The sequence below is a fragment of the Notothenia rossii genome (assembly GCF_949606895.1).
Source record: "Notothenia rossii genome assembly, chromosome: 7".
NCBI lineage: Eukaryota > Metazoa > Chordata > Actinopteri > Perciformes > Nototheniidae > Notothenia > Notothenia rossii.
Window position 1 is genome coordinate 16,695,613 of NC_136905.1, and position 23,306 is coordinate 16,718,918.

The 23,306-nt window shown below is 40.7% G+C and overlaps 4 protein-coding genes across 5 annotated transcripts; 3 read left to right on the forward strand and 1 right to left on the reverse strand.

Moving 5' to 3' along the window:
- The first annotated feature begins 6 nt into the window (after window positions 1-6).
- On the forward strand, window positions 7-2,086 carry nat14 (N-acetyltransferase 14 (GCN5-related, putative)). 2 transcript variants are annotated; one of them, XM_079693663.1, is made up of 4 exons: window positions 7-207; window positions 684-841; window positions 938-1,243; window positions 1,363-2,086. In XM_079693663.1, exons 2-4 carry the CDS (start codon window positions 761-763, stop codon window positions 1,807-1,809), a joined length of 834 nt encoding a protein of 277 aa, XP_079549789.1. In that variant the 5' UTR covers window positions 7-207; window positions 684-760; the 3' UTR covers window positions 1,810-2,086. The 2 variants fall into 2 exon arrangements, with proteins under 2 accessions (XP_079549789.1, XP_079549790.1); XM_079693664.1 differs by lacking the exon at window positions 7-207 and adding an exon at window positions 220-521.
- A 127-nt stretch (window positions 2,087-2,213) lies between these two features.
- Window positions 2,214-6,882, forward strand: aicda (activation-induced cytidine deaminase). The gene is made up of 6 exons (XM_079693666.1): window positions 2,214-4,801; window positions 4,985-5,028; window positions 5,715-5,880; window positions 6,002-6,284; window positions 6,406-6,521; window positions 6,627-6,882. Exons 1-6 carry the CDS (start codon window positions 4,787-4,789, stop codon window positions 6,675-6,677), a joined length of 675 nt encoding a protein of 224 aa, XP_079549792.1. The 5' UTR covers window positions 2,214-4,786; the 3' UTR covers window positions 6,678-6,882.
- A 4,931-nt stretch (window positions 6,883-11,813) lies between these two features.
- LOC307047379 (adaptin ear-binding coat-associated protein 1-like) lies at window positions 11,814-16,976 on the forward strand. The gene is made up of 7 exons (XM_079694310.1): window positions 11,814-12,119; window positions 13,096-13,196; window positions 13,602-13,706; window positions 13,900-13,981; window positions 14,099-14,207; window positions 14,404-14,548; window positions 15,375-16,976. The coding sequence occupies exons 1-7, from the start codon at window positions 11,941-11,943 to the stop codon at window positions 15,485-15,487; spliced, it is 834 nt and encodes a 277-aa protein (XP_079550436.1). The 5' UTR covers window positions 11,814-11,940; the 3' UTR covers window positions 15,488-16,976.
- On the reverse strand, window positions 16,969-20,753 carry mfap5 (microfibril associated protein 5). Its single transcript, XM_079694311.1, has 7 exons — window positions 20,694-20,753; window positions 19,688-19,763; window positions 19,544-19,576; window positions 19,367-19,399; window positions 19,178-19,265; window positions 17,641-17,714; window positions 16,969-17,552 (listed from the first exon to the last, which is right to left on the reverse strand). Exons 2-7 carry the CDS (start codon window positions 19,728-19,730, stop codon window positions 17,440-17,442), a joined length of 384 nt encoding a protein of 127 aa, XP_079550437.1. The 5' UTR covers window positions 19,731-19,763; window positions 20,694-20,753; the 3' UTR covers window positions 16,969-17,439.
- Between the last annotated feature and the right edge of the window lie 2,553 nt (window positions 20,754-23,306).

Here is a 23,306-nt window from a genome sequence, read left to right on the forward strand (position 1 = left end):
CGTAGATCGACACACTGAAAACGTGCAACGAGACGTAAAGCAGAGTACGTTGGTTTTCAGAATCCCTGATTTTGCGCAAAAGCGACTCAGGACATCCAATCAAACGTGCGGATCCTGCACAGGCTTCACAACAAACTGAGGGATACATGCAGTGTTTTAAAAAAAAAAATCTATTTTCATTTAAATGTGAGCAGCGTGACGGAAAAGGTAAGTGTAACTGGGGTCCAGAGCAGGGGCAGGGGTCTGCATGTGTCAACGCTGCGTTACAACCATATAAGGATGTGAATTAGGTATTTTTAGTATCGATGTTCTCCGATAACTTGCAAATGAAAGCTAGCATAGCGGGACAAGCACTGAGTGATGGTGACACACATGCTTCAAATCCTCCATAATCCCCATCTGTCTTTGTTTGGAGCCAGCGTGGGTGTGTGTGACATTGCAACTACTGGCTCTTTGTAGGCGAAGACTACTGCATTGGAGGTTTATCGATGACCCCTTTCAACTACAGCATGTGTGTCATGGTATATATATTAAACAATAAGGCACTAACCAGTCCGTCAGTCTAAAATAGTATTCATTATATATATGTATGTTTTAGAATCAAATATCCCAAAGTTGCATTTCACTCTCACCATGAAATCATAATATCCTTCTGCCCATGACCTCTTTATATGTGTTTGTAGGGTCTCTGTGCACACTGTGTGGATGTGTGTAGCCACAGTGGTGCAGCAATCCTGCTGTTAGATCATAAAGTCTAAACATGGTGAGGCTGGAGCTGGACAAGGTGGTGATGCGGAGGATGAAGGAGGACGACATAGAGATGGTCAAATCCCTCATCAAGGTTTGTACAATATACGTTTTAGAGTGAATGCTTTCATAGTGGTGGGAAATGACCCCTTGGGATGTTTATTTTTTAATATTTTCTTAAACTTGCCAGGAGGGCTGCGAGGGCACAGAAAACCGTCTCATCCTCCACGTCCTCACTCGTCCGCTCTGCCTCTTCATCCTGGCTGTTATCTCGTCAGTCCTGCGCTGCCTTGTCCATTCCTTTATCCTGGCTCTTGCTATTCCTGTCTTCCTGCTAATTATCTTTCTCAAGATCACCATGCCGCGGTCCACAGGGGTTCTGGGCAGCAGCCGCCCCTACTGGGACTATGTGGGTAGCAGCTACAGAGGGACACAGGACGAAACACTGCCAAATCCCTTCTCTAGGATCAGTGGCAAGACACCAGGGACTAAAAAGGTTAGTCTCCTGATTTGCTGGAAAGTGTTTTGGTAGTTTTCCATTACATCTAGGGAATATGTTGCAGACAAATAATCCAACTTCTACTTATTTTTGTAATAATATTTTCTTTTACTCAGCCAAGGCGCAAAATCACACCCAAAGACAAGGACAAAGAGTTGCCGACAGAGAATGTCTCCCCAGAGAGGGAGCAGGAAGCAGGGCTGGTCTGGGTGGCAGACTGCGATGGTGAGATCCTGGGCTGTATTTTCAGAGAGAGTGAGAAGCGTGCGGACATCAGGAGGATATGTAGGGTGGTGACGGGGTCCTGGTACCGCAGAGAGGGCCTGGGCCGGCTGCTTGTCCACAGTCTGGAGCAGAGAGAGATGGAGGCTGGAGCCCTCCGGGTGTACACACATGTCCCCTTCCCCTCCAAGCTGGGTGAGGCCTTCTTCAGGAAGCTGGGCTACCGACAAATTGGGGAGGGGACTGATGATGAAGAAGATTTTGAGAAGAATAAGCTTGAGACTCCAGAGAGAGGCTTTCTGGGACACCCCCTCACTAAAGTGTTTTACAAAGACCTGTAGTTTAATGGTGATGGTCTCACGTAGGGACGAAAAGGCACTGTGGATCTCTGCGGAATGTGTCAGTGTTTTGTCTAAGTGCTTTTGTGTGATTTCATAATTTATTATATATACGTGTTATTTATCCCAATATTTATTTCCGGATTTGCTAGTGTTAAGTATATTTTTTACCTTTTCGTCATATAAAGAACCATCCCTCTTAAACCCACCCCAAAAAACATAATTGAGCCAGAGTCATGCTGTTTTCTCATTATTTTTAATAAAATGAAAAACATATTGATGTAACATGTTTCTTTCCTTAAAATGGTAAAGTGTGGACCTTACCCAGAATCATATTCAAAGTGTGTGTGTGTGTGTGTGTGTGTGTGTGTGTGTGTGTGTGTGTGTGTGTGTGTGTGTGTGTGTGTGTGTGTGTGTGTGTGTGTGTGTGTGTGTGTGTGTGTGTGTGTGTGTGTGTGTGTGTGTGTGTGTGTGTGTGTGTGTGTGTGTGTGTGTGTGTGTGTGTGTGTGTGTGTGTGTGTGTGTGTGTGTGTGTGTGTGTCCGACCAACCAACCAACCGTGTGTGTGACCGTGACCATACAGATGTGCAGTTACCGGATAGGAAGTGTTGTTTGTGTGAATCTGCAGCTTGAATTTGCTTTTATCTTTCTGCGCTCCTTCACTGCCGTTGCTCACCGTTACGTACAGTATGTGGGTACATGAGTCTGCAAAAACAATGATCCCCACCTCATTTCTAATATTTGTATTCCTTCATGTGAATTTATAAAAAAACTCATGAAAAATCTCACAAATGTCTGTCAATTTGGAAAATAGTGTCTCTAAACTAATTTCCTTTTATATTTAAACAGCAGGTGAGATACAATACAAGCATAGAGATGCCCTGACTCCGGAGTGTGTGTGGTTTGCAGTTTATGTGACTAAGTGGGGAAATGCACACAGCCCCAGACTGAGGCTAACCTTAAAATGGTTAGCAGCCCTCACGGCTGGATTGCGCATCTACCTCCTGCTAACCTCAGGCGGTGTCAGTATAGCATCAATGTGCCGCAGATAAACACCACAGGATGTTTTTACAATGTTAATTTGTGTTGGAAAGAGGCATATCTCACCTGATGGGAAGACAAATATAGGCCTACTGTATACTTTACTTCAAACTCAATCACGCACGCTGTAGTGGAAAATCCCTGTCCTTTAATTAACTTTGATGAAAAGAGCTGAGACACCCAGTAACATAACAGTGTTGTTACATACATGAGTAAGTGTGTGGTCGGGTCATTTTCACCTTGTGAAAGCTGTGTTTTTACGTCGGCCACTTCTTGGTCATCATCAGGTTGTTTCTTCATGACTGTCAAAGAGCAGACACCTGTTAGCCGGTCCACTACCCGCCCAATCTGTACAAACTATCTGTAGCTATTATTGCTGTTAGGAAACAGATGTGAGTTCACACACTGGAAAGAAAGTCTGTTTGTGACTGTGGTCATGTGCGTCTGCACGGTATGGCTGTGTGTGAGTGTTTGTGTGCGCGTGTTCAGGGTGTGGGCGGGTGGGTTTTGGAAAGTATGACTGGGCATTTCCTTCACTCGGTTTCTGCTCCTGACTGGGTTAAATGCACAGCTGTGTCTGGCCATATTGTACTCCATCACACACACACACACACACACACACACACACACATCAGGGGAGTAGTAGTGCACATGAGCGTTCATGTGTGACTGTGAGATGACCTTGGTCAACTTTGTTCAAACCCAGAGAGCTGGGTGGGAAGTGGTTACATATAGTTTGGCATTTGATCGGCCTCTTGAAGTTGAGAAAATAGACATGCACACAAGATCAAATGTTCAGAGACATTAAGTTTAGTGCACCGTCAGAGTAATGCAATATGAAGTGAGGTCGCTCAGAGCATGCAGACACATAGACATGAATCACTCTAAATGTTGGGGCACCACACAATCAAAGGATAAATTAGATAAATCTGTTCCAGATGAAGTATAACATATAGACTGTGTTAATGACATGCTCATACAGATGGCTAACACACACACATACACACATACACACAGATGAGCTCCAAAAACAGCCACCCTGGGAAACGGTGAATTCCCCAAACCACAGAGTGCATGGGAGGGTGAGGGGAGTCATGGGAAAGCAGGATGCCTGCATGCAGTGCCACTGAGGAAGCAGACTGGGCCAGAGCTAAAACAGACAGAGCAAGGAAAAGACGAGAACAAAATAATACACATCCTCATTTGGCAAGGACGGGTGACAGCATCTGATGGTTCAAAGGCTTCTGAGAGAGATTCATCCACATACTGCGGTCGGTCAGCTGGCCGGTCGGTCTAGCACACACGTAGGGGTGAGGGAGGTCGATTACAGTTCTGCTCCCAGCTTGACACAGTTTGGGAAAACCCAGATCAGAGGACGAAGTAGGTGTAAAGACCTCAGAGGCCTGGGAACGCCTGTAGCTCCACCAAAACGAGGGGCCCAGAGAGGTGGGGGAACACGCTAGGTGGAAAGGCTGAATAGCAGGAGGGGTCAGTGACAATCCCACAGTGGATCAAGGTGAGAAGTTATTTGGAAGTTTTTGCCCAATGATCTTGGAAAACTAAAGTGGAGAGCCAGATACTGTGATGAGTTTTCGGAGTGTTTGGAAAGTTCCAGCCAGTTGGCTCACTTTACTGACGTCTGTGAAATACTCCAAAGGTTACAAAGCACGTCAAACACTTATGTGTGGTCACTAAGATTATTTGTTTGAATCTGTGTTGTGCAATTTGGCGCCCAAATGACATTCCTTTCACATCAATCACTTAGTGTACAAATGTAAAAATGTTCAAATTGTGGCCTTGAAAAGCTTTTCTTCATTTATAGATGTAATTGTTTTGCAGCAAGACAATACAATGACTCTGTTTCATTTGTATCACGCACCATGAACTAATTTTGAAAAATCTTTCTGTCCAACCAGAAGCTGCTTCTGTTGTGTGCAGGATGTTAAAGTTAAAGGTATATGTTCTCAGTTCCCTCCCTTTAACCCCCCAATAAACAGACACACACACACACACACACACACACACACACACACACACACACACACACACACACACACACACACACACACACACACACACTTCCACTCACTTTCGCTATTTGTCATTTACCTCCGTTTATTGCCCACGCCTGCCAAAGGACAAAGCAGCGCGTCTTTCGAAAATGATTACAAAGCTTGACAGGTGAGCAAAATGAATACATTCTATTCATATGATGTACTTATTTCTGTTTGACACACATTTATATAGATTACACATGCAAACTATTAAATTATTTTTTTTTTTTATTTTTTAGAATTGTTTATTATGTTGATAATACCAACATAAAATATTATTCAGTGAAATTCAGTTTCAATAAGTCTGGTACTATACCAGCTTGAGCATAATGTGGTTTCGGTATTAATGAGTAATGATAACTGTCCTGGTTTCGCTAAAAGCGGTGAAACTGAGAGTGAGATAAAGGGAATAAATGAAAGTTGTCTTCTGAGTATCCATTACTCACATTTGGTTACCAGCAGGCTTTGCATGAGTTTATTGTGCTAACTTCTTAGGATTGAAACTTAAATATGTGTGATTCATCTGACTAATTATAAGTGAAATGAGTATTTCATGAGTTTCTTCACAGAGACTGTCTTAGAGTTTCTTGATTTAGAATTACGGAATACTACCGAGACCATCTGTCACCAACGTTTTTAGTGTGGAAAACACTTTTGAGAATTACTGATGAAATATTGACTTGAATCTTGAATGCAAAGTTTTAAGGCGGACCTAAGCTTAAAAATAAAAAATGTTATATTCTTTAGGTATGCTTCATTGTGGATCATAGCATTACATAATACAAATTGAACATTTTTCTCACTTTGACTCAGCGTGCTTTTGCCTCGAAAAAAGTTCATCTACCATTACAAGAACATGCGCTGGGCAAGGGGCCGGTGTGAGACATACCTCTGCTTTGTAGTGAAGAGGCGGGTGGGACCAGACTCCTTAACCTTTGACTTCGGACACCTTCGCAATCGCAATGGCTGCCATGTCGAGGTAGGTGATATGGGTCAAGATGGAGCAGCATGTGAGAGGGGCCTGTTCAAGGGCAAAAATAATAACTCTAAATATTTAATTGTATCCCTCCTGTTTTCTGTGTCATCCTTCACCTCCATAGCTACTGTTCCTGCGCTACCTGGGCGCCCTGTGCCCTGGTCTGTTGGGATGTGAAGGTACTGGAGAGAAGAGGCTCAGTTACTCCATCACCTGGTTCTGCTCCTGGTCCCCCTGCGCAAACTGCTCCATCAGACTGTCCCAGTTCCTCAGCCAGACGCCCAATCTTCGCCTCAGGATCTTCGTCTCTCGTCTTTACTTCTGTGACATGGAGAATAGCCCTGCAAGAGACGGCCTAATAATGCTGAAAAAAGCTGGCGTGCAGACCTCTGTCATGAGTTACAAAGGTGGAGGCACGAATTGGTGTTTATGTGGAAGATAGAGCCTGATTCCAGATTCAGAAACAAATGAAAGCAAACCGAATTGTTTTCTTAATCATGCATGTTCATGTTTGCCCTTTCTTTTCAGACTTTTTCTATTGCTGGCATAACTTTGTGGATTGTAAACAGAGCAAATTCAAGCCATGGGAAGATCTGCACCAAAACTCTGTTCGCCTTGCCAGAAAACTCAAACGCATCCTTCAGGTACATTTACCCGACTGAATGTTTTTCCTCAAACAACAGGATTAAATCAAACCAATGATTTGTTTAAAATCCTAACACTGATATTATTCTCTCTTTCTTTCTTAGCCGTGTGAAACTGAAGATTTGAGAGATGCCTTCAAGCTTCTTGGACTGTAAGAAATACATGTGACCTCCTCTGGTGTCACTTTTAAGTTGATATAAACAAACATGTCTATCATTCGCTACAACTGCTAAACTGAGAGTGAGAAAAACTGAGAAAAAGCTGCTTTCAAGTTGTGCCAAGGCTTGCAAGGATGAGTAGCTGCTGCTTGCTGTTTCTGTAGTAGGATATGTTGAGGTGAAATAAAACAATGAGATAATATATTGTGTTGTGTTGTGTTGTTGATGTTAACTTATCTAGTTCTTGTTAGCCCATCAGCTTTTCAAAAAATATTGTTGAACTATAAAGGAGTAATTGAGAGCATTGTTAAGGATTGGCCTCAAATTAACCAGTTAAGCCCCGAGCCTGTTTTTCAGCTCTCAGGCTCGAAAACAAATGACCATATCTTCCCTTCTAAAAGGGGTAAATTCATAATATTTTTTCTCAAAGCAATGATAAACCTGTGAGTTGGATGTAGAAGAGTCAGAATCAATATAGATTTTTTTTATTTTAAAGTAAATTCAGATTGAACATAGTAAAAAAAATGTAAATTATAGTCTGTCCAAACAAAAAAACATTACTTATAGTGAAAACCACCCTTGAATGATGGGATAGTAGACTAAAAGCTTTAGGAATCGAAACTATAACATATAGTAAGTACCCTGTATCAAGATTGATGCAAAACAAGTGACATTTGAACAGAGAGATTTTGAATCTGGGGTCATTTGGGTGCATTTTCCATATCTCTGGCCCACCTCGTCGATTTTGATGATTGACACCTCTTTTTAACCGTTAGAACCAATAGAATTGAGGGGAAGTTCCTAAAATTCATCTAAACATTACCCATTGGTGAATGAGTGATGCGTAGCCAGAATGCCCCGGAACCGGAAGCTGTCATACACTCTCGTAGCTATCATTAGCAGCCACGGTTGGGAGGGTTACTTTGTAAATGTAATCAGTTACTGATTACTGATTACATGGCTCTTAAAGTAATCCGAATACAGTTACAGTTACGTGTCTTAAAAAAGTAATCAGACTACTTTTAGATTACTTTTGGATTACTTTCTTTTTCCATCACAGATGGGTATGTTTTGGTGTACAGGAGACACAAAAAGCAAAATGAAACTGAACGTGTTTTTACTGTTTTAATGGCTTATCAAGAGCACAACTGAAACATAACATCTGAAACGATGTAACAACATAATAAACTTTTTGGGGATGCAGCTTGGGATGTGAGGAGTGACTGGGACGCGGCGTAGAACGGGCGTGTCGTCTTCTGTCCTGCCAGTGTTGGCCGGACCTCCTTTACTTCAGGAAATCTCTGCAGCACCAGGAGGCAGCGGGAGGGTTAATTCAGCATCTGAGAAGACGAGCGCGCAGTGCCTTTCACGCACCGCCTTCACTGTGTTTACCTTCAGAATCATCAGTAAGGTCAAAGAACGGTGTGGCTGATGTGTTTTAACCATGGTTTTAACTTTTAACCACACACACACACACACACACACACACACACACACACACACACACACACACACACACACACACACACACACACACACACACATACACACACACACACGATTTAAAGGCAGACTTCTGTTCCCCCATGTTTCGTTGTTATTGTTTTACTGAGCGGACCCGGGAATTTTTTCCAAACGCTCCCTTTTTTGGTCCATCTGCGGCGGTAATAGGTTTTGTGCGCTGTGATGATTCGGCTGTACCTTTGGTAATGAATATTAAATGTTTTGAGGAAATCGTTCCACCAATAATTCCAATAAGTAATCCAAAATGTATTCACTTCAGGTTTGCGAAAGTAACTGTAATCAGATTACTCGTTTTTCAAATGTAACGCGAGCTGAATACAGTTACTTGATTTTTGTATTCTGATTACGTAACGCCGTTATGTATTCCAACCTATGATTCCAACCCTGTTAGCAGCTAATATGAAATCTCCGTTATTGACATAAATATGAAGATGTATTATCAGTAATAATTTCAAAGTGACACAGACACATTGGATTAACCTTCAGCAGCGTAGTATGCGTTGTAATGCCATTGAACACAACTTTTTATCAGAAAACAGCAACGGTAAGATTTATTTTCCGTTTCGGTCCCGTAAAGCTACGTTGTGTGTTGTCTAGGTTCACTTCCACTGCCGCAAGTTTTGGTCGTGCAGTGATGATACTAATATTTCTAGAATCTGTGGAATCTCAGTTTGCTAGCTGATATCTTGTTTGTGCAGATCCGATAAGTAATAAGGTATCTCTACCGTGAGTTCTGTGCTAAGCATTTTCGCTCAGGGCTAATTCAGAGGCTTGTCATACCAAGCCTCTGAATTAGCCCTTGTGTTTCGTTTAACAACAAATAGTTAATGTTGTCTGATAGCTGAGTTTCTTCCCGTTAAGTGGGTATGACAAATAATTGCCCTTGCTTGCAATCAGATTAAAACAAAATTCATAGTATAAGAACACTCATTAACACAATGACCTGGGGAAAAACAATCACATTCTCTATCATGACTTTGAATTAATTAGTGGATATAAATGGTTCTATTTTTTTGTGGGAAAGCTGACCCATTCAGCATTCCAACTATCTGTTAGGCTACACACAAAATTCTTTATTAATCCACCGGGTTATTTTTGCGCTGGTTCTTCTCCCACATTGAACATTGCAGAAACTCCGTTCAAACATCAAAACGTTCAGCTCGGTCGGGAATCAATGGCTATTACTTTTATCATTCATAACTTTCATAATTCCAGAGATACATCCCATTTTGAAGATGGAAGTCAATGGAGAACTCTTTAGACTTTAACAATCTTCATGCAACTTCAACTGCTAACTGCTCCTTCTTCAACTGCTAACTGCTCCTTCATACTTTCACTCAGAAACCTCATTCCAACTTTAAAATGTCACACATCTTTCTGACATTATTCGTGTAACACAACTTTTAAATCTGATTCTTGCTTTTACAGATATTAAACATTGTTCAGACCTTGGTAAAGAGGCATTCTTCAGATTTTAGAGTGTGTGATGTCACAGCTAGAGTGGAGTACAGATTTAATTTTGCCTTCATATTTTCATTCAGGACAATGAAAATGCTTTGCTCTCACTAATCACCATGGAAACCTTTGATCTCTGGACACGTCGTTAGCTCAAATATAAACACCTGTGTCATGGAACACGATAATTTCATAACTCCAATTGACATAATTAGAGCAGCAGACTAATGACGTGGTCAGTGGAGTTTAACAGAATGTCTCAGCCTATTATTTTCCGTCTGATAGAGACTTCATACTGACTTCAACATGTTCCACATATTTTAGACATTATTGGTGACGTATGCTTTTCGTTCTAAAGTTTTCAGTTCAAATATTCTGCTGCTTTTTCATGCATTTAGACTTTTATTTTGTTGTTCTTATTTCATATTCAAGTCCCCTCTATTCATGAACCCTTTAAAGTACTCAGCCACACCACTGATATACCACGTGCGACTGTTGCTATGTCAGTTCATCTTTCAAATACAAGGTTGCTTGTTTGATTCAAGCTCTTGTAGTCAACATGTCAAGGTAACATTTGATCAGCTAACTAATGACACACACTCAGAGGACCTTTATAAACGTTTTAAGTATTGCACATCTTTAAACATGACTTTTATAAATCACTTTTAAAACCAGCAATGCACTACAGTGTCAGCTTTTCTAAAATAGAAACTTCAACGTTCACATCTTTCTAAATGATTCTACTTTTCAATGACCTACAAATAATCCTAATAATAATCCCATTTTCAATCTGCCAACTGTTCATATTTTTTGGTCAATTAACAAACCTGTTACAAATGTGTTGTTCCACAAATTTGAGCCTTTGCCACATGTATTTGATCACCATGGAAACCTTTGATCTCTGGACACGTCGTTAGCTCAAATATAAACACCTGTGTCATGGAACACGATAATGTCATAACTCCAACTGACATGCTCAGAGCAGCAGACTTCAGATAATGGTTAATGGTCCTGCCCTCAACAGCTCTACGTCAATTATGGGGTGTCATCAAATGCTGTTTCCACGGAAACGCATCCCTCGCCATAAAACACGATGTTGCTGTAACTCCAATGGACACGGTCCGATCGTCCCACAAACTTCGCTTGTATATCACCGGTCCATGCCTCAACAGCTTTACGCCAAATCTGACATCTCACCATAGGCTGTTGCTACGGAAACGCATCCCTCGCCATAAAACACGATGTTGTCGCAACACCTATGAAAAGGGTCAAAAAAGCACCACACTTCAGATAATGGTTAACGGTCCAGCCCTCAACAGCTCTACGTCAATTATGTGGTTTCGTCATATGCCATTTTCGTGGAAACGCATCCCTCGCCATTAAAGAATATGTCGCTATAACTCCTATCAAAATGTTCAAAAAGTGCTCAAACTTCACATGTGGGCTAACAGTCCATCCGTGAAGACATCTACGGGACAGTTTTGAGATTTCTTCAAATGCCGTTGCCATGGCAACACAATGCTCGCCACGAAACACGTTTTTCTCATAACTTCACTGAAAATGCTCAAAATGACCCAAAACTTTACAGGCATCTAAGCGTATTATGGGATGTCATCAAATGCCGTTGGCATGGCGACAGATCATTCACCATCAAGTTAGTTCAAAAGTTTGCAGTTCAAATATTCTGCTGCTTTTCCAAGCCTTTTTACTTTATTTTCTTCTCTCATCACACATTCAAGCCCCCAGTGTTCATGTATCATTTCAATCTAAATTCTTCACTTTCTTCTTACACATTACATTTCAGCATAGCAGTTTAGCGTCAGCTTTTCAGCATAAAGCATTCCCACTAGCAATTTATTCAGGAATTGCATTCTCTAGTTTTTGTTGATATCCCAAGCTATAGGTGCATAGTAGAAACATGTAAGTTCATAGTTACTGTTAACCGCCTAAAGACAAAGAGGAGTAGGCCACAAGTAAGCTGGAAGTTAACTAGTAATTGTTTATAGATATCTCCTTAACAACAGGACAAATACAAAGAAACACTCTTTCCAGATAGGCGACATGTCTGGTATTCTGGTTTCTTTTTTGTAGCCTCCAGCCCTAATAGGATGTCACTTTTGCTCTGACTTGATGCAGGCTCAAATGCCATTTCATCATTATAAAGTAAACAAACCATGCATTTGTGTAATGTGGATTGAATGCCTCTTTAAGAGCATCACAACAGCAGAGAGGATGTTGTCAGTGCGCATATACACCGTCTATTACGGTCACGGAGCCGTTAATGCCGCACAAACACGCCACTCACGACTCACCGTCACTACCACCAACGACGGCGTTCACCGACCGAGTAAAAGTCAAGATGGCGACCGAGGGTCAGTCCGAGTACGAGTCGGTCCTCTGTGTCAAACCTGAAGTCAACGTTTACCGAATCCCACCGAGAGCATCCAACCGGGCTATCAGGTGAGCGGGGGAGGCGAGGTTTCTCACCCAGCATCCGCGAGGTGCAGCCGCTAGAGGAGCCGTTGCCTCGGCGACCTACCTACCGAGCTCATCCCATAATTACGCAGGCTCAAGCAACGGTGTTTTTGTGCTGGTTGTTTTTGCTGTATTAGCAAGGTCTACACGGATAAATAACAAATGACTGGGGTTAGCAGCTTCACTGCGTTGGCCCACCAGTCAGGATAAGGGTTTGGTTACCCTGTCAGTGTCAGAGTGTTTATATGCTGTCGTCCGAAGGGCCCATCAGAGGATACATTATGCTTACACAGCTTAAAAGTGATAGCATATGACAACAAACTCGGTAACCTTATGTTGCCTCAAAGATTATCATGTAGCTTGTCCATTCTTTAGTAGAAGGCAGTGCAGAGCAGCATCCCTGAAGCTGTGAAGAAGTATTGCTCAAGGACACTTCAGTAGGGTCAATGTTGTTTTTAACATAGGAAATGAAAGACAAATTGTAGTCCTGGCCCACTTAGTGTTACTTGTTTTTGAGTGACCACACTGGCGAGTTGCTGTTGTGTTATTGTAAAGGATGACATTTAATTGTTTACCCCATTGTGCATTGGCTGCTGCTGCAGCTGTAGCTGCATCTGAGAGGACCTCACACCAACCACACAGTAGCACAGGCCTGCTTCCCATGAGACACATGATTGGTTAACCAGTGACCATTTGTACAGTGAGTAAGGGGTGATGATGTAATTTTTCAGCCTTAGGTCTAATGCCTTAGTCATGCTCTACTCACATAGAAAACTGACAAAATAGAGCTAAAGTGTTGAAAGAATCACAACAGACATGTGCCCTCAAAACACAAATGTCCTGTTTCTCTTGCCGATTGTCCACCTCTGTGTTCTCATCACACTCAATACACCGCTACCGCCACTTCACCTACATCACACTACAGCTCCCTGACTGCCTGTGTGTGTGTTTTATGTCCCAGGGCTGCTGATTGGAAGCTGGACGCACCTGACTGGACCGGACGCATGCGTGTCACGGCCCGGGGGAAATTGGTCTTTGTTAAATTGGAAGACAAAATCTCTGGTGAGAGGGAGAAGCAGTGCCACTGTTTACTTGCACTGTTGTCGCTGTTGTAAATCATTTCACTGTGTTGGCCGTCCCCCTCTCTGTTACTCATCCATTCCAAGGTGACCCAAACCCACATCCAAGTATGCAGTTTATTTTTAAGCAAACAGGGTGATCTTTTCTGTCTGTATCAGTGCATTCCAGTTATTGGCATGCTTGTTAGCCTCCGGTTAGAAAATCTGAATTCTAAAAGTATCTATTTCGCAAAGCATTTCATGCCCTAAAGTAAATCCTAATGTTTTTTAGTTGAGTTTTGGCTTAGTAAAACTATGAAATGAGTCTCTTCATGATCCAAATTCCCAATGGAAAATATTGTTGAGTAGAAAGTGTATATGCTTTATTAATGTTTGTTCTTGCCTACAGGGGAGCTGTTTGCCCAGGCTCCAGTGGAGGAGTTCCCTGGCCTCACAGTGGAAACAGTCAGTGATTCAAGCCGTTACTTCGTGCTTCGCATCCAGGATGACAGTGGTGGGTTAACTGTTGGTTGACAAGCTGTAAATATTTTGTAAATGTGCTCATAAGTTATTAAGCATTCAAACAGGATGATCCAGAAATGGTTTAATTGTAGTGCACATTGTTCATGTCTAGTCTGTTTTTGTTTGCAGTACCTTCCAAACGCTCTGAATTAACCCCAACCTTTTTGTATGTTCATTTCTAACAGGCCGAAGTGCATTTATAGGCATTGGGTTTGGAGACAGAGGAGATGCCTTTGACTTCAACGTTGCACTTCAGGATCACTTCAAGTATGCTGCTGCTTCTGTGCTTGTCGCAAATCTTAAAAAACATATATTTGTTTATTCTGGTTTATGAAACTATCTGACAACAATTTGTTCTCCTTTGCCTCCCCTCATCTTCTTCAGATGGGTGAAACAGGATGATGAATTTAAAAAGCAGGCGCAGACTCCAGACACCACCCCTAAACTGGACCTAGGCTTCAAAGAAGGACAGACTATTACTCTCAATATCGGGGTAACCTTATTTTCATTTTCTTTCTCTTAGGGTAGAACCTTACATTACTGGAAGAGGAAATGGTCTCTGACGATTGAACGACCAAATACTGCTAATCAAAAATAGTTTTTTCTTATATTATCTCTCCTAACATTTTATATTCACTATACTGACAGTCCCACACAAACACTCATGCTGTTTATGTATCTTTTTCCAGCAATCTAAAAAGAAGGACAGGTCCCGCCCGCAGAGTTCAGGAGGCTTTGGGCTTCTTCCACCTCCTCCTGGTGGCAAGTTAGCCCCACCTCCTGTAAAATCTACCAATCATAACACACAACCATCTGAAGGAGGAAGTGACACTGGTAGGTAGTTGTTGTGACACTACAAATTGTGACTGTTATCCTTAAATTCAAACAATAATTATTTTATGATCACATCAAAGTCATTTGATAGCTTGTTAATTCAAGATCACACAATAATATACAGTATGTATGTCAAGGTAAAAGGGGAAACATTCATTTATCACGATACTGACAAAACAACATTTGGAGACAAATTGTTATTCTGTTGGCCTATAGGTAAGCATAGCATCGTCCTCATCACTGTTACTTTAGAGACAGCTCAACCTAAACCAAATAATCAAAATCAGTTTTTGAAAAGTCTAGAGGATGGTTAAACATTGTTACACCAATAATTCATTGCATTGGTCAATATAGAGCGGAGGAAAGTTAATTCCTTGTTGAAAGCTTGTATTTCCTTGGCCCCATTTGGGACAGTTGTAAAGCTGTTTCCAGTGGAGCACTTATATCCACAGTCTTTACAATGAAAGTGGTGGGTGCAATGTTGACCTGTAGCAATACTGGCCAAAACTATGACAGATAGACTCCAGTTGTAAAATACTGGACTTTCTCTCGAAAAAAATATTGTTGCTCCAATTCTCTCTCGCCCTCTGTGGAATATGCTTTTTCACTAAAATCAAACAGATTAGGTGGAAGAAGTCTCAGAGATCAATACCTCAAACCTACAGCATGAAAACTATGTGGATGGCCAGATCAGTATTTCAGAAGATAGTTAAGCATAAAAAACAATTATCTGACTTCATAGTGGGTGAAATTACGTACAAATTCTGCTTAAAGTTGCTGAATTATCAGTCTGGAACAATCTTTGTATTTACTTTTCAACCTACAGGTTTCTTGCTAGACCTGGACACCAGCAACTCGAACACAGCGGCTCCATCCAACCCCACCACCACAGCCAGCTCTGACCTGTGGGGAGACTTTGACTCTGTATCCTCAAACTGAGAAGGGATACATTTGGCCTATCTCCTTCTTATCTTTCTGTACATTTATGCTGCACTTTTTGCAACTTTTGTTTATTCCCATTATGGGGTCCCATATCTCTCCCTGCCAAGCAGGATAACCCCCCTGTTCAAGTTGTTTTTGTTTTTGTTGGGTCTGTCATAGCTTTTGCTCTTTAGCCAGAAAGACACCCAGACCGCACTGTCTATTCTTAATTAGACATTTAGAACAACAGTATAGTCTGGGGACCGTCTTCCCTCTCTACTTCAGTTCACATTTGCACATTTGATTTATGCTTCTGCCCAATTTCTCCTCTTAATGTTTTAATTTCTATCGTAGAGTAAATTATTATTATAAGAGAAATATGATCAAGGGAGACATAATCATAAACATCTGAGGATGAAATCTAATTACATATAATAATGAATGAATTGTCTGTACAGAGAATATTTATTTTAAATGTTAGTAGTTTGTAATTATTGTCATTGGTGCTGTCACCTGTTTGCTCTGTAGCTTATTTTATCTCCATGTCCCCAGAAGTGGGACTGACTATATGCACTGACTGGCAGTATACTCTGTCCGTGTAGTAGTATTGCATAAAGTCTGCATATAATAACGCAGGGATTGATCAAATCATAGATTTAGGTTACTGGAAGGTTTACCATACAATGATTTTACTTGAAAGAAGCTGATTTACAGTCAAGTTGTGCTCTCTATCGCTCTCTAGTGGCATCATTTTGAGAGGACGTTAAATTGTGATGCAGCTGTTGAACACATATTTCACTGGGGAGGGGTCCTTGGCACTGTGTGCATTGTTTAAACTCTAAAGCAAAGAGAAGAAGCAGAAATGTTTGATGCGGTAGGGTGTGAGCGATAGAAAGTGAGGCATCTAGTGCTTTTATCTTTGCCTCAAGGGGAAACCGAAATGATTTAGTCCATGTTATGTCATCCCTACTCAGCCCAGCTGTTAAAGCTGTGACTGGTGAGTCATTTGGGTCACAACCTCTCTCCTCCTCAATGAATAGGTCTGTGTTTCTGCACCGTCCCGTCAGTCCGGGGAGAACTTTTTTCTCATTAATTCTTTATGGTAAGGTGGTCAGGTGGCAGACCTCAAACCCAACATGTTGTACTGTACAAGTTTGAACTTCAATTCGATGTTAAGATGTATTTCTGTTAATAGTATTCTGATGCAGACAGACCAAGCCAGTCTGGGTTTGATGCAGTGTTTTGTTTTGATATTGTCATTTACAGACAAAGGGACTGTGATGCACAGCTCCCACATGCACGTGTGTTGTGACAGGATTAAAGTGACAAGTGATGGATGGATGTTGTTTGGAACACAGAGATTTTGTGAGTGTAAAGCGCTAAACAATGTTTGTCAGTGTTTGTTTACTGTTTCAGTTGTATGCATCGATCCCAAATGTTACTTGTAATTCAAACTGTATATGGAAATGTATATGCAAAGAAAAACATAAAGCTATAACTCAGTGACCATACTTTTATTGTTTTTTTGTTCCTGAATAATAAAGTGAAAAAGAAAAATCTATAAGCAAATAACTCGTGAACAAATGTACTTATACATTTATATTTTTGGTTACAATAGTGCACGTTATACTGATTATCAGTGAGTAAAAAAGTGTGTCTTTCTTTGTACAATGAAATGACTCAGTGCTGCTATAGGTCCATTACTATAGTACCTCAAATGGATCTTGAGCTGCAGAAGATGTGGCCTGTGTCCAAAAACACACAGATGAAATTAGCTTCAATATTCTCACACAAGAGACTAAACATAGATATGACTCAGCGTACGTGTAAAAGAAAGACGGAGACCCCCAGGTGTCGAGTGGTGGATTTATGGCGTTTTGGGCTGTTTTTATGGCGACGCCTCTGGTTGGTTTGTGTCTCTAAGAGAGGCTCCATCTTCACAGGTGGTCACATCGCCATCCTGGGCCTCATCAGGCCTTGTTTGCCCAGGTTTTGGGGTTGCCACGGCGATTGCGACAGCGTTTCCTATAAGTTGACCTCTCGATACGCCTGGGCCACCCGGACGACTCTCGGCACAGTTCGGCTGTAATGTGCAAAAGACACCGATCGTTTCCAAACTACAATAATATTTAATGCATGATCATGCGTGTTTTACAGTTACACTTTCTCACCTTTCAGATAGTCATCCTGCTGGCACACCGTCCTCACACAGATCTCATTGTTGATCACATAGACACGAGAAATGCTGCATCACAAACGAAAGACAACATTAACATCATGAGCATTTTTTAGATACTTGTTCTCAAATCATTTTTTACAAATGTCTACATTTACTACCAACACAGTTACTGTATGTGACGTTTAAGGTATTAAATAGCATTTGCTTTATATTGACCAGCTACAACATTAACAGGCTGCTGTGTTGCTTAGTATATTTTGCTGTTAATGCAAATGAATGATCGTTTACAAACATATCTTACTATTAGCAATATTGTTTCTATTATATCTTCGATCTATAATTTCATCGACTCACTCTCGCTCAGTGCTGGTGATAAATAAAAGCATTTGTTTTTTACTGAACATTAACTTTGATTGTTGCTAATTTAGGTATTGAAATTCGATTGTCAACGAGAAATACTTAATGGGAATGAAATCAAGAAGGCAGGACTTATTTGTCGGAGACTATTTCTGCATTGTGGTGTCATTGCTTTTTACTTGAGTTATTGGTCTGAGTCTTATTTGACTTCGAGTTTCTGCAATATTAATGTGTTTTCAAGAATCAGTCATTGGCAAGACTAGAGTGGGAAACTAAGACATTCACTGTTGACATATAAATTAATTCTGCCTAATTTAGTAGGAATGCTGATACAGCATTCCAACTATCTGTTTGCTACGCACAAAATTCTTTATTTTTTTTCCGCCGGGTTATTTTGCACCTCTTCTTCTCCCACATTCCACATCGCAGAAACTCTGTTCAAACATCAAAACGTTCAGCTCGGTCGGGAATCGATGGCTATTACTTTTCTTATTCATAACTTTCATAATTCCAGAGATACATCCCATAATTCATCACATTTTGAACATGGAAGTCAATGGAGAAACTCTTCAGACTTGAACAATCTTCATGCAAGATTGCATGAAGATTACTTCAACTGCTAACTGCTCCTTCATACTTTCACTCAGAAACCTCATTCCAACTTTAAAATGTTGCACATCTTTCTGACATTATTCGTGTAATACAACTTTTAAATCTGATTCGCACTTTTAGAGATATTAAACATTGTTCAGACCTTGGTAAAGAGGCATTCTTCAGATTTTGGACTGCGTGATGTCACAGCTAGGGTGGAGGACAGATTTAATTTTGCCATCATATTTTCTTTTAAACCTGCCATGATTCCCAAACCCTACATTCCTGAGACATAAGTTTTCATGGCGACAGATCATTCGCCATCAAGTTAGTTCAAAAAGTTTGCCGTTCAAATATTCTGCTGCAGCCTTTTAACTTTATTTTATTCTCTCATCACACACTCAAGCCCCCAGTGTCCATCTATCATTTCAATCTAAATTCTTCACTTTCTTCTTACACATTACATTTCAGCATAGCAGTTTAGTGTCAGCTTTTCAGCATAAAGCATTTCCACTAGCAATTTCTTCAGGAAATGCATTGTCTAGTTACAACTGGTGTTCTGTAGAAACAAGGCGGCCCACCTGTAGATACAAAGAGCACCAATACATCTCTTGATGGGCTTGTGAACCGAGTACATCCTGGTGCATGGATACATCTCCTCCCTACAGTCTGCAGAAACAAAAGAGACAAGACATTTAAATTGTATCAATCACAATGACAAGAAAAGACCTCCAGTTCACGGGGCCCCCTGTCACTCAGCTGTCAATCACCGTTTGGCAAACCTCCAGGTGGATCAGGGCTCTCTGAAAAAAAGGAGAGAAAACACGATCAGATTGGGAAAACATCTTAGCGCTGACCCAGAGCAATGACTCACAGACTGACAGATGGCATGCAACATATAACCTGTGCTGATCTCAAGGTGTGAATTATGAGGAGAAAGGCTTTACCGTTCTGCTGGGCTTGGGCTACAGCTGTGAGAGCTGTGGAACAGAAACCACATGAGGGGAGTGTTTCGCAGCATAAAAACAAACACACAGCGACTCAACCGTAATTAAACAAGATGATTTGTGTGTCCTGTTTGGCAGCGTTACCTTGGAAACTGCAAAGGAGCAGGACCACTGAAAAGCTGCCCATTCCTTCAACTTGTAAGAGGGTGAGTTTTACGAGCTGCAGGAAACCGAAGAGGAAAAGAGTCAGGATGATTTCACAGAGTGGAACTGTTCAATATCCTCACTCAAGATTTTTGTTGCTGTTTATGTTTCCTTTAATCTCCTTGCATGTCAATGCTCACCGGTCACTGTAATGTTTTCCCTGAGGTTCTGCTCCGGCTAAAATCACAGAAAGTAAAGCTATGTTTTGGATATATTATAGAGGAGTGCCTGATGTCATTTTGCTGTGGAATAATATGTTCTACAGTTTATTCATGTCAACTTTGGAAACATCTACCGGTAGATAAAGTAGGAGCAACTAAGGGAAACAAGTTTAAAATGACATGTTTTACTTCTGAAAACATGTTGTTCTCCTTCCCTTACTCCTTTTCTTACTTCTCCTTCCCTCTCCCGCCCTGCATCATTCCTCTCGTGATATGTCAGTGTAACTTTGGAGTCCAAGACATGAGTTCTCTCCAAAGAATGTGTTTTTTTTGTACCCCATTTGAGCGCCCCTCCGCCCCTCCTCTGGTACAGTCGCACATTCTTTTCCAGCTTTTTTTTCATTGAACATATTACTTCAATCTCACTGTACCATCATCACAATGTCACAAGTTTTAATAATCCCAGAGTCACACATTTGCAATTACTGAATTGAAAAACTCGGTTTAGCTCGGTGCATGCCTAAAGGTGACATGTTTTTCATTGCTTTTACTTACTGAACTCAGCATGCAACCATATATCACATTGCTATATAAAATATACATCCTAAAGTTAATTGGTCAATCCACAATTCACTTTTGCATTTCATGTTTGCATCTAATCAATAGGAAATACCCTTCTATTATTATGTTGGGATGTGAGATAACCTGCTCCTCACATGCTCATCTGTGTGCGTCATATTATGAGTTAAAATGAGTGGAAATAAGGATAATTAACTTGTACTCACAACTTTTCCGGTCGTCCACAACTGCTTCAGTTTTATGAAGCTTTTGTCTTCTCTTCTTTCCCCTCCTTCCATCTCCTCCCCCCTCCTCCTCCTCCTCCTCCTCCCCTTGTTCTCCTAACTAGCACAGTGTTCTTGTTTTTTTTTTAATTATTAGTAAAACATGTAGCTACAATCTGAGGTAATCTTTTGAAGAGTTTTTTCCTTTTTTTTGTTGTGCATCTTCTGCAGACATTATATTTGACAGATACATCAAAAGTATCATAGTGTGACAGAGTCTCATCACCACGCAAAGCAAAACATTCAGACTCTCCTCCACAAAAAGATGGATAGTTGTTCTTTATAAAAAAAAAAAACTTCCATCAAATGTGTAAAGCCACACCAGTGACAGTGACGGAGGAATTTACCCGTTATTCTGTAGACACATACATACATATAAGAGTGACTGTCTTAATTTAAGATAATAATATAATGCATGCCGTCTTCTTCAAATGATTTGCTCTCTTCTTACACACAAATAATCAGAGACATCTAATTAAAGTGGGCCTCCAATTTGACTTTTGCACTCTTGAATCTCACCAGCAGGTGGAGCAGTGCACATAGTGTGTGATCTTTGGCCTCCACATTGAGGCCATGAGAGGTCAGTAAAATAAAAGTTACTGAGTTGAGAACAGTTAATGCCCTTAAATGAGCCAGGGCCTAAAGAATAAGCCCTCCTAACAGGACATCTCTGTTGTAGTTACCAGAGTCGTTCCCATGTTTCTAACACGTTTCAACTCCCAAAGTTATGTCGCACATTGTTGAAATAAAGTGTAAATGTAAAATTTGAATTCTTCATGGCAACCACAGCTTGTTTTATTTAGTTCTAAAACATTAAGTTCATTAATCAATTAGTGGATCAATAAAAAATCCACCCTAATGTTAAATGATTAATCGTTTAGGTAATTTATGAAGCAAAACACCAAATATATATATATAACATCTCACCATACACCGAATATCTTTGGGTGTTGAACTGTTTCAACCAAAACAAAGACGCTTGAATAAGTCACCCAGGCCTAAGGTTATTGTTATAAGCATGAGATAACATTTTCATTAGTCGCAGCCGTAGTTTAATTCATTGTCACAGGAATTCACTTTGTTCCATTAGTTCTGGAGGGAAAAGTTAGTAAAAGGTTAAAAAATAATAGTGTTATTTATACTGTCTTTTTCCTGTGATTGCTTTTGTCTAAATATATAATGCATCAACAGATTAAACTATACACACTTTTTGAATAAGCACACAAAAAGGCATCACCATGTGGGTCATTAGACATTTTTGATCCATGATCATAAGCCCACGGTACTCACATGCTTTCCTCTCTATTTATGTTCTTTAGTCCATTTTGTGAGTAAATGTGCCACATAAAGAAATGTATGTGGTGAGTTGTATGTGGCACAACTTTTACTGGCATAAGAAACCGAAAGATATTAAATCTTGCACAATTGAGTCTCTTTAAAACTCTTCTTCTAACCTACAAAGTGCAAAATGGAGTGGCACCATCCTACCTAGCAGATCTTTTAAGCCCCTATTGTCCCTCTGGGGTGTAACGCTCCCAGGTGGCAGGTCTTTTAGTAGTTCCCAGAGTCCGCAAAACAGCTACCAAGCTCCCTTTCTCTGGAATCAACTTCCTGTTTTTATTAGGGAGGCAGACAGTGTCCAACATTTTAAGAGTGTGTTAAAGACTTTCCTGTTTAATAAAGCCTATGCTGGTTTCAGATTACCCTATATGTTTGTCCTCCTGAGTCCTACATTTTATAGCATTTTATTTGATTGTTTTGATTGTATTCCTACTGTCTTTTTCTTTGTATTTGATCTCGTTTTAATTTAATCATGTTGTTTTTCATATGTTCTTGTCATTTTAAATATATTTTACACTGTCACCTATGATTGTTATTCTGTAAAGACAAACATATTTTGTGATATTGAGCTAAAAATAAACTTGATTTGATTTATCATTTGATGAACTTCATCAGTTGATTGAACACATTGTTTGTTTCATACCTATATAATCAAACAATTCATCTTTAATCCACACTCACTTTATTATCAGCATACACAAAATATCCTTTAATATCCCAAGTGATTATCTGTGCAAATATGAAAACTATAGCTCCTGAGCCTTTGAATCAGGGACACTTTGAATGTTGAAACTATGTTTTTCATTGGGACCCTCTACCTACATTGTGAGGGAAACTTGACTCCAGAATGACTTGACTAATATAAATATTGCTACACATTCTTCTGAAGTCACAACTCTCACTGGCTCTCACACTACGGTAGGCCTTGTCAGTTCAAGAGTCACTCATCATTCCCTTGACATATCTGGGCTACACAGGGGGACTCTGTGGGATGGCCCTAACAAGGTCGACAGGGCGAGGACGATGACAGTTTGACAGATGGAGGCCGTGTAAAGAAAAGGAGAAAGAGTGGAGCCTGGAGAGATGATCAGTCCTTCAAAAACATGAACCTGCCACTTTACCCTGCCCACGCTGCTCAGGCGTGAGGCGAAAGAAGATCTGAAAGGGTCAGAAAAAGAGGGGAGTAAAGGAAGCAGGTGGTGGGGGAGCCAGAAA

What these genes read in the sequence shown, in the direction of transcription:
- nat14 (XM_079693663.1), top strand. Translation starts at nt 761, where the DNA reads ATGGTGAGGCTGGAGCTGGACAAGGTGGTGATGCGGAGGATGAAGGAG. An exon ending in TGGTCAAATCCCTCATCAAG is followed by an intron (nt 842 to 937) that starts GTTTGTACAATA and finishes TAAACTTGCCAG; the next exon opens with GAGGGCTGCGAGGGCACAGA. An exon ending in AGACACCAGGGACTAAAAAG is followed by an intron (nt 1,244 to 1,362) that starts GTTAGTCTCCTG and finishes TCTTTTACTCAG; the next exon opens with CCAAGGCGCAAAATCACACC.
- aicda (XM_079693666.1), top strand. An exon ending in ATGATTACAAAGCTTGACAG is followed by an intron (nt 5,029 to 5,714) that starts GTGAGCAAAATG and finishes ACTTTGACTCAG; the next exon opens with CGTGCTTTTGCCTCGAAAAA. An exon ending in GCAATGGCTGCCATGTCGAG is followed by an intron (nt 5,881 to 6,001) that starts GTAGGTGATATG and finishes TCACCTCCATAG; the next exon opens with CTACTGTTCCTGCGCTACCT.
- mfap5 (XM_079694311.1), bottom strand. Translation starts at nt 19,730, where the DNA reads ATGGGCAGCTTTTCAGTGGTCCTGCTCCTTTGCAGTTTCCAAG. An exon ending in GCTCCTTTGCAGTTTCCAAG is followed by an intron (nt 19,577 to 19,687) that starts GTAACGCTGCCA and finishes TCTGTTCCACAG; the next exon opens with CTCTCACAGCTGTAGCCCAA. An exon ending in AGCCCAAGCCCAGCAGAACG is followed by an intron (nt 19,400 to 19,543) that starts GTAAAGCCTTTC and finishes CCTTTTTTTCAG; the next exon opens with AGAGCCCTGATCCACCTGGA.
- LOC307047379 (XM_079694310.1), top strand. Translation starts at nt 11,941, where the DNA reads ATGCCGCACAAACACGCCACTCACGACTCACCGTCACTACCACCAACG. An exon ending in ATTGGAAGACAAAATCTCTG is followed by an intron (nt 13,197 to 13,601) that starts GTGAGAGGGAGA and finishes TCTTGCCTACAG; the next exon opens with GGGAGCTGTTTGCCCAGGCT. An exon ending in TCGCATCCAGGATGACAGTG is followed by an intron (nt 13,707 to 13,899) that starts GTGGGTTAACTG and finishes CATTTCTAACAG; the next exon opens with GCCGAAGTGCATTTATAGGC.